This window comes from Neolamprologus brichardi, chromosome 23, assembly GCF_056152115.1.
Source record: "Neolamprologus brichardi isolate AB-2024 chromosome 23, ASM5615211v1, whole genome shotgun sequence".
NCBI classification, from domain to species: domain Eukaryota; kingdom Metazoa; phylum Chordata; class Actinopteri; order Cichliformes; family Cichlidae; genus Neolamprologus; species Neolamprologus brichardi.
The window spans coordinates 39,435,087-39,445,691 of record NC_142125.1 but is presented as its reverse complement, the minus strand read 5'-3'; the positions used below and the strand labels follow the sequence as shown (position 1 = coordinate 39,445,691).

The following is a 10,605-nucleotide window of genomic DNA, read 5'->3' as shown; positions in this document are numbered from 1 at the left end:
AAAGATTTGACATGTTTCCTGTTTGCTACTGTGATTCAAACATAGATTTATGAGATTTGAGATCATCCTAACACTTTAGAACATTTTAGTATTATATGTAGTCTGCTTCAAACCAACTGGTCCTCACTCTTGAATTGTATGAGGTCTGTGATAGACAGTCTGTCTTAAAACTAAAGAACATTTAAACTGCAAGACATAGGCCTTTAGTTAGGCCCTTTTAGTGGTTTCAATCATAACATTTTACAATTCAATTCATTTTACAAGTGTGAGGTTTAACAGTGCATGGAGTCATGACTTTTGATCTGTCTAAACACTTCTTTGACACTTGGGACTCGAATATATGAGCATATACATTTGGTCTGACTGATTACACGGGGACTTGTGGTGCATCAGCACATTTTATTTTTGTAAATATATTAAGAACATTATAAAAATTGATAAAAAAAAACATGGTCATATACATATCAGTATAATATATTTAAAACATTCAACTGAAAGTGTCCAAGTAAATAGACTTATTAATTTTATTTTTGGTGAGGCATAAAGAGGAATACTAAGAGAAATATTCATATTCACATGACCACAATAAATCTATTCTGCTCTTAGTTTAACCAAAACACACACTTCTGTTCTTAATTTTTAATCCTTAATTCTTTTCTACAGCTCTGTATTCACTGAAAACCACAATGATGACGTTTAATCAAGTCATTTTTCCTCAGACTTGTTATCTTTAAGGATCCTTTTAGACGCACCATGCCATCATCCCAGGGAGGGAATCATGTTTTTTTCTTTGAGAAAAAATATTTTTATCATTTTGCTTTAATTTCAAGGTTAATTTCTTGTCCAGCACGTGATTCAAACATGAAAATCTCCAAATTAGAACAAAGAAAAATGCACAACAGATACTAATAAAATCCTGAATTGTCGCTCTCATTAACAATATACAGCACGAACCTGCCTAGCAAACAAGACTGAAGCTTATTTCCTCCAAAATGAAAGACCTAAACAAAAGCATTAACACATATAGCATAAACAATATTTCTTTGTGAAGGTCTGCTTACAAAACTACACATCAGGAGATGTTGTAATCAAATACATTAGTTTTACATATCACTGACAATCATAATAAGGTTTGCATTTCTGATCTAATCACTAAATGATCGTTAAATGACCCACTTATTTAGGGTTAAATTCCTGTAATCTATAATTTTCTTTGTACATTCGCAATGAACCTGACAAACATCAAAATGAAACTCTGTGGGCGTCCTGCGAACATCACGTCACCTCAGCACTCAGATTGAATGGTGTTTATGTCGTATCCTGTTTCCTGTTGTCTGTCTTCAGACCACAGGCTGCATAGAAGTATGGCTCTGGGACTCTGCTGAACATGTTGTTTATAGTGGTTTTGTCAAGTGGTTCTGCTGAAGGTGATGCTGTTGCTGTTCTTGATTCGTCCACTGCAAACAAAGGTCTCTGACCTGCTATCTGTTGAAATAAGCATAGGCGGCAGGTCAGACCTGCAGAATCATCTTTCAGTGTTTTAACAAGAAAAGAGTAATGCCTGCCACTGCTAAGAATATGTAAGAATATGGATTTGACGGGCCTGTGTCAGCTTAGAAAAAATAATAAATATAAAGAATCTGATTTCAGCCATATTACAAAGAATGAACAATGTTGTATTGTCAATCAGAGCTGGCAATGGCCCCTGGATCCCAGAACTGAAGAATCTCAAAGCTCCAAGTGTATTTAATGTTAACTAATGTAATGCTAATGTAAATAAAAATGACTCTGGTGCACTATTATTTGTTAATCTTGTTTTAAGACCATCATTATTTCAGCATGTTGCCAATAAGCATTGTTTGTCAGATCTGGTTTAAGAACCATGCAGTCCAGCTACAGCAGGAAGACAGCAGCTAAGAGACGAGATGTCATTTAAATGTAGGGATAACAGCAGAGTTTTATAGAAGAAGCAGTCGCAGTGATGTTGTTCAAATGAGTGTCACAGCTTCCCCATATTTCAACAAAGTAACAAATACAATGTAAACAAATGGCATAAAATGTTGTTTGTTTATTTAATGATGTAACATTATTATTATTATTATTATTATTATAGTTTAATGTCAGAGTGAATAATACACCCAAAAATGAACTCATCGTGCCAGAACAATCCAGCAACTTCTCAATTAAAAAATGAAGCTATGATTACCTTACATCTTATGATCGTCTGTAATTGTTTAGAGTAGCTACACAGCATTTACTTTGTGTTAAGAAACACACCTCTCAGCTACTGTTTACATTTCTGTGCCAGGGACTGCACAGGTCCTGGTACTTCCATGTTCATTTAAACAATGTCCCGGAAGATGAATAGTGAACATGAAGCTTATGCATAAGTTCAGTAAGAAACATCTGTAATCAGTTTCTCTGGGTGTTTAGTCTCTTCTGTCAATTTCAATACTGTCATCTTTACTCTAGTCTAATCTACTTCCTGCTCGCCTTCTTTGGGCCAATCAGCCTCCAGTTTGTGTGGTTTAAATCTCTGCTCACCATTATTCTACCTTTCAGACTGTAATTTGTGCAACCGACCTCCATCTCCATCTCACAGACTCCATCAAAGGCTCAGTCTTTATCTTCACCACCCCCAGCATCTAGACACTGGGGGGTCCTGTCCTAAACCCAGTCACTGCTGGGGCTCTGTGCAACTTGAAGTCTGAAGTCCCTTGAAGTGAATCATTATCTGCTGTATGTAAATATTTTGAACTGAATGCAAGTAATCTTAACCATAACCCCTACAAAAATAAAAGTACAAATAATATAAATCTAATGGACCTAAGACTGAGCCTTGGGGAGCTCCTCAAGTAACCTACATGCACAATGAATGGTGAATGGATGGGCTGTACATGGGTGAACTAAGTCATTTACGTAAGTAAAATAGTTTTTAAGATGTTCTGTCTTAGCGCAGTGGCTTATATTTTTAACATGAACTAAAATAATAATAATAACAATATATAAGTAAATACATTTACCGTTTATCATATGCGTCTCTTTCGTCTGGCCCGGACACAACAAACTGTGGCAGTGACGATCACCAAAATAAGAAGACCTGATGGAGAATAACATCAATTGTATTACACATGGAAAAAATAGAGAATTCATTGGTTTTGTATGTGAAGCTTGATTTCAATGCTTTTTAGAGTAACTGCATATAATCTGACGACTGCACAGAACATGACACGTACCTGCTCCGCCTCCTATGAAAACCCAGATGCTAATTCCAAATAATTCTTTAGGAAAAGCTTCAGGAATAAAACAAGAGAAGAAGAAATAGATTTTATCATGACATGAGTGTAAAATGGTCAGTGTCATAACTATTTGAATGGACAGTCGATAGAAATAATACTTACAGGGTTTTGGGCACTTTTGTACAGCAAGGTCACTGATCTCAGAGCTGATGGAGTTTGAAACATTGCAAAAGAAGTTGGTGTTTACCACATCGCCGGTTTTCCTTGTAAGTGTCTCTCCTGATCCCTGCAGCTTGTTTTCCTCGTTAAACCATTTAAATTCCAGATTATTGTCTTTCTGTTGAAAAAAAGATGATTAATTTTGACGGCAAATATATATTTTTAAATTTTATTTAGTTATCCAGTGTGTGTGTGTGTGTGTGTGTGTGTGTGTGTGTGTGTGTGTGTGTGTGTGTGTTTGTTTCAGTGTCGGGATCAGAAAAAGGCTTGTAACAATCTTTCTTTTGAAATTGCAAAATTACAGCTTTATATATGTGTGTGTGTGTATATATATATATATATATATATATATATATATATATATATATATATTGATACATTTGATACATATATCAAATGTATCAATATATATATATATATATATATATATATATATATATATATATATATATATATATATATATATATATATATTGATACATTTGATATATGTATCAAATGTATCAATATATATATATATATATATATATTGATACATTTGATATATGTATCAAATGTATCAATATATATATATATATATATATATATATATTGATACATTTGATACATATATCAAATGAAATGTATTCAACATTGTTCTCACCTGACTAACAGAGCACGTAAATGTAACTTCGGACTCGCCCATACAGTTCACCGTCACGTGAGGTTTCTGCACTGAGCATAGAAGATTTGGTTGCATCAATATTAAATACACATTGATTACACAACAAAGTTATCATCTATTGGACCAAACAGGCCACAAACATCGTTTGAATCTTTGAATAGAAAAGAAGAAATGGCAAGAACTGAAAAAACTGTACTTCAAAAGTCCTGAACTGTCACTTTCACAATCAATAAACATTTAAACTAAGGCAGCAGAAAAGTGTATTTCTGTCAACACGTGACAAACAATTCAGAAATTAATCGATTAATCAATAAATAAACCATCTATCCATCCATTCGCTTATCCTTTTCAGGGTCGCGGGGGGCGCTGGAGCCTATCCCAGCTGTCACAGGGCGAGAGGCGGGGTACACCCTGGACAGGTCGCCAGTCTGTTGCAGGGCCAACACACAGGGACAGACAACCATTCGCACTCACATTCACTCACACATAGTGGCAATTTGAATTATCCAATTAACCTATCCCCACGAGCTGCATGTCTGGGAGGAAGCCGGAGTACCCGGAGGGAAACCAAGCAAACACGGGGAGAACATGCAAACTCCACACAGAAAGACCTGATGGTGGAATTGAACTCAGGACCTTCTTGCTGTGCGGCAACAGTGCTAACCACCATGCTGCCTTATAAATAAATAAATCAGTAAAAATTAATTTTAACCTGAAACGTTTCTTTTTTCTTGTCTTTTCTATTTCCCACTGTCTACAGCAGACAGACCACACTGGACACCACAGCATAAACAACACTTCCGTGCAAAAGTGTCTACGTTGCAGTGTTTGAATGACTGCTGAGCGCGTAAACTGTCTGACTTGAGTGTCTGACTTCCTGCATGTCCCAGTTACTTTCAGTGACCTTTTGTGACAATCTACTTGCAAAACTACAAAGTCTGTGAGGAAATGTGCTTCTCTTCATATACAGATACAGTGAATTAGATACAACTCAGTGACTATCAGCTGATATTTCATAATAAATTTTGCCCTTCCTGGTCTGCAGTCACATCAGATCAGACAGTGATTTTTAATTGTTCAGGTTGATTTTTAAATTGATTTTCTTTACTTGTTTACATTTTTGTGAGCACTGAACCCAGTTTGGACGTTCAGTCTGAAGCTGATAAACGTCTATAAAATGAAACTGTAGGTGTCCTGCACCTCCTCACTGATGCTGCATGATTACATTATATCCTGTTTTCTTTCTTCAGACCACAGTCTGCAGAGAAGCCATGCACATCTGCACATGCACAAGTGATGCAAAGTTTTTCATCAATTGTGAGCAAAACATCTTTTGTTGTGAATATAAAGTTGTATCACTTATACTTACAGGGCTTATAGCAGTTTTGTTGAACAGGCGGACTGACCTCAGAGCTCACCGGGTTGGAAACATTGCAAGAGAAATTAGCGTTTAGCACATCTTTGGCTACTCTGGTCAGCGTCTTCCCTTTTTCTTCCAACATTTCACCATCCATTAACCATGTGATCGTCTCATTCTGTGGAAAACAATGTTATTTTCAAGGAGTGTGTGTTTATTGAACTCAGGAAAAAAAGAAAATATGACTGATCACGGAGCTGATAGTTTATCAGAGTCTCAGTTAGTGAACTTGAATTTAAAGAGGATCAGGAAATCTCTAGAAAAGCTATTTAGTGGATTTTGTGCCTCTTAACTAAAGTTGTGACCTGAGAAAAAGAGAACGGTCATCCACAGCAGCCTGCCATCATGATTTAACTTAACCTACATACACTCTGGTAAACGGGCTGGTTCTTATTCTGATCCCTTGTTGACAGAGCAGTGTCTGTGTGTGGATGTTTGCTGTCAAGTGTCTGCAGTTCATTCATGATGAGTTTCAGATTAAAGCAAGTGAGGTTACTGAAGCTCTTTTTTACAGGTTCTTTTAACCTTTAATTATGAGTTTGCCATTTGAAGAATAAGAATAGTTTTACTTACCTGACCAACACTGCAAGTAAAATGGACATGTCCATTATCTGTACACGTCTTTGTCGTCACAGTGGGCTTCTGCACACGGTCTGAGTAAAGCAAATTAGATTATATCAACAGTATATTAGGCGAGGCTGATAACGCATTAATTTAAAAAAAGAACAACAAATATTGCTGCATTACAAATCTGAGGAGTGGCTTCAGAATATTAACATTAATGTGTTTGTACATACATTTGTTTTGGTTAAACAATGTATTTTTACCTACCTAATACACACAAATGCACACTCTGTAAATTTTTCCCCACATTTACTCCATCTGCACTGTAAACCTCTGGTCTGTATCGTCCTGACATGTCTTTGGTCAGTTTTGTCAGCTTTAGTGATCCAGTTGAATCAACATCATCATTTTTCCCTGAGATCACCAGTTTCCGTCTGCGACTAAAGACTACACTTGCGTCCTTGAACCATTTCAGGTTATCTGATTCCTTCAACTCATGCTTTAGGGGCACAGTGAAGCTTGATCCTGTTGCAGCGTACACACAATCATCCTGAGAGCCTGAAAGATAAAGAAACAGAGAGAAATCTTGTGAAAAAATAAGAATAGTCATGCTAGAAAAGTCTAGTTTTCATCAACAATCATATGTCCAGTTATCATATTTGAAGGAAATTATTATCTTCTTTTGGCTTATGAGCTAGAAAACCTTTTTAGTGAGGAAAAAGACAAAATATGATAATAAGAGGAAAGAGCAGCACAATAATCAGCAGCAGCAAATCATAACAATGATATTGGGAAAAATTGAAACAGGCTATGTTCACATAGATATATTTAAGATATATTTAATATATATATATATATATATATATATATATATATATATATATATATATATATATATATATATATATTTTTTTTTTTTTTTTTTTTTTTTTTTGACAAATAAACAAAACAGAAACATGGAAATCTAAAATGTTTCTAATCTAAAATAGTATGTCATGCATTTGGGTATTTTACAGGTGTCACGGACAACAGATCAAGTATTTGTGGAGTCTTGAAGAATTATTGTTGGAAGCTGACATGTTAAAAATACTTTGAACATAACCAGTAAGTTTAGAAATAAAAGCTAAAAATATAAACACGAACACAATAATTTTTTACCGTACCTGTGGAGACGATGGAGAAGCAGGAGAGCAAAAACACAACGATGGTGGCAGCAGAAGGCATCTTCTTCATTACGTTCAGCTACAAAGAACAGCCGCTTTCCAGTATTGAGGTTATTTCCTGTCAGAGCACAGTAGTTTATGTGTGTGTGCCACCGTACATGTTTGTGTGTGCGCATGTACAGCTTTGAAAGGAAGTGATCCAAGAGGTCTCACAGAGAAAGAGCAAAGCAAAAGTCACACTAAGAAAACAGAGAGCGCGTCAAGTTTAAGTTTGGTTGCTCCTGCAAACATACACAAACATACTGCGTGATCTCCAGTTAGAGATATTCAACAAATAACCAACAATTCAAACGCTGAAATATTAAAAATGATGTGGTGACGAATATTTTAGAGCATAAAATGTTTTTTTGTAATTACTTTCAAGCAAAAGTACACAAATGAGACTGAAAACTAAAATAAAGACTCCATCATGAGCTCATAAGTTTAAACATATATTTTTGTATTCTTTAGACTTTAGACATTAAGAACGAACTACTGTGAATCTAATAGGAGAAATAACACCATATGATTTGAATTTGAGATTTCCAGTTGAACACCTGCAGCTAAAAAGGTCAAAACTAATCATGTTGAGGTTTAAGCATCGTACCGCTGAAGGTTTGACATGATGAAAGGTCACCGCACATGTTTTAGCTCTCAGTCTAACATACACATGAATGAGAGCTCTGCTTTTGCTTGAGTGCATGTTGTTTTTGTGCTGCCGCGCTGCCTCGGGGGAAAGTGACCCTCGTTTGTAGCTTGAAGAAGTTCATGGCTCATGGTTCCCTGACACCAACCTGAGCTGGCTGTAACTCTGTAGAGCTAAGACTTTTTGGTGATCTGCATTTTATCAAAAATTATTTGATTGATTTGATTTTTTTTTAATATATATATATATATATATTAATATATATATATATTAATATATATATATATATATATATATATATATATATATATATATATATATATATATATATTAATATATATATATATATATATATATATATATTAATATATATATATATTAATATATATATTAATATATATATAAAAAAAATCATCAAATCAATCAAATAATTTTTATTTTTTTATTGTTATTATTTATATATATATATATATATATATATATATATATATATATATATATATATATATATATTAGGGGTGCAACGATACAACAAAATTCACGGTTCGGTTCGGTTCGATACTTTGGTGTCACGGTTCGATATTTTTTCGATACAAAAAAAATGTTCATGCCTTTTTATTAATTTGTCATTTATTAAATTTTCACGGCACATTCTGCACCACATCTGTGCATTCATCATTTGTTTGAAGCCAGCTCACCTCCTGCAACCACTTTTCCGAGAATACGTGTTTCTTTTGTGGTTCGGACTCCTTCTGACATTTCTTTGGAGGTGGAGGAACATCACAGTAATTGCTTAAAGGAGCTTCTTCGACATCTTTAAGAGTTCTAAACAAATGTCTGTCCTCTTCCTTAAAATCTTATGTACGCAAACACGCGTTGCAACTTCTTATCTTGTGCGGGTTTTTATTTTGACAGCGAATGCGCACCTGCGGACCACTTATGTGCAGCCCTGGTTATTTAGCTCGTCATATTGCAGCCACAGAAATTCTTTTGTCCATGAAACCATAAAGCTGCACTTTCTTTTTGCCTTATAGTCTGATTTGTCATAACCTTTCCGTTTTGTCACTTCTTCACCCTGACCTGTCTTTTTTGGCTCAGCAGAACTAAAATATATATCCTGCTGCTTTTACACAGGCACTCACATAACGCTCAGCGATTCTCTGCGCGATCAACCTCTCACATGTTTAAGCTGCAGGAGATTTCACTTGTCATGTTTGCATAGTAAGCTAACGATTGATAAGACGATGTCAGAGGAATTGGTGCGCAAATTATCATCACTCACCAATCAGTACTGTCGCTCTCTATACACAGTTCACGGGATTGCAAAGTGAAAGCAAAAAACAAGCGCAAATTCAAACGCGATTTCAGTATGTCACATATTGACAGTGGCCGATGCCAATGACATAATTACCCAGCTACATTTCCGAAAGAATGCAAAAGCATTGACATATATTTTTCCTTCCTACGATAGGCCGACGGGCAGGGCAGAGATAGATTTTGGTAGCCCGACTGGAAAAAAGCCCCAGGACGTCGGGCTAGCGATTTTGCGAGCCCTGTATCTGATTGAGGAATCACTCATCTTTGGAAAAGAGAGTTTATTATGGAGAAATGTCTCTTTCCAAAATAAAAGCTATACTATACGCTTCTTCTGGGCTTTATTCTCAGCAGCATATTAAACATATCAGGTCCCCATAAGGAGAATCATGTGCTAACGGCTGTCTAAATGACTCGGGTAAAGTTTGTAGCATGCGTGCTTGTTTTTGTCTGCTTCCACTTGTCTTTGCACTAGGATGAGGTCAGAGTAAATGTGCAGTCATATTGGTTGTGTTCCCACTAGTGCTGTCAGCGTTAATCTGAAATGACGTTAAGGTCACAACACGGCAAATCTCCGTTAACGAGCTACCGCGGATCGCCTCATGAGTGGGGCTGGAAGACGTCAACACATTAACGAGCTAACTGCGCTAACACACTAGTTCCCACCAATTAAGCATTGCTGGCACATCCAACATACTGTTTTACTTTTGTCCATGACGTGCTTACCTTCAGGGTCATACGTCACATGAAAACCAAAATAGTTCCAAACGCCAGATCTGAATGAGGGTGGGGGAGGTTCAATTTGCCATGTTGCAACAAGCTTAACTTCTGTCTAGGTAGCTTGCCCTGCGCTCAGTGAATCTGTGTTCGACTACTCCGCCTAGGCTGCACTGTCGAGCGCAGATCCACTGAGCGCTCAACACAGACAGCATCGTCAGAAGGAAAGTTGATAAAATAAATTAAAAATGTTGTATCGTTCGATACATATGCGTACCGAACCGAAAGCACTGTATCGAACGGTTCGATATCGATACGAGTATCGTTGCACCCCTAATATATATATATAAATAATAACAATAAAAAAATAAAAATTAAAAAAAAAATACACATGACATATATGTAATTGCAAGGAGGTATTTCTGTAGTCTATTGATTACTAGATAGTGGAAAAGGGGCGGGATCAATAAGCTTATGCTTCTTCCTGCTCCTTTTTGAACATGAAAGTTATTTGTAGTTGTGGTTGCTCGTTTTCTTTTTGTTTTGCTTTGTTTATTTGTCTCTTTTAATTCTATGTTGTTGTACTTTTTTTAACATGTTCAAAATAAAGATTCAATCAAATC

At 35.8% G+C, this 10,605-nt stretch overlaps 1 protein-coding gene across 1 annotated transcript in view; it reads right to left on the bottom strand.

Moving 5' to 3' along the window:
• Positions 1–385: 385 nt before the first annotated feature.
• Positions 386–10,605, bottom strand: part of LOC102795931 (T-lymphocyte surface antigen Ly-9-like) — an 82,472-nt gene continuing 72,252 nt past the window's right edge. Inside the window, exons 6-12 of the mRNA XM_087836072.1 lie at positions 6,113–6,192; positions 5,492–5,657; positions 4,102–4,172; positions 3,402–3,576; positions 3,237–3,293; positions 3,024–3,100; positions 386–1,485 (exon numbers count right to left, since the gene is read on the bottom strand). Coding sequence (XP_087692198.1) covers positions 3,030–3,100; positions 3,237–3,293; positions 3,402–3,576; positions 4,102–4,172; positions 5,492–5,657; positions 6,113–6,192 — 620 coding nt within the window. The 3' untranslated portion in view covers positions 386–1,485; positions 3,024–3,029. The remainder of the gene's footprint in view (positions 1,486–3,023; positions 3,101–3,236; positions 3,294–3,401; positions 3,577–4,101; positions 4,173–5,491; positions 5,658–6,112; positions 6,193–10,605) is intronic.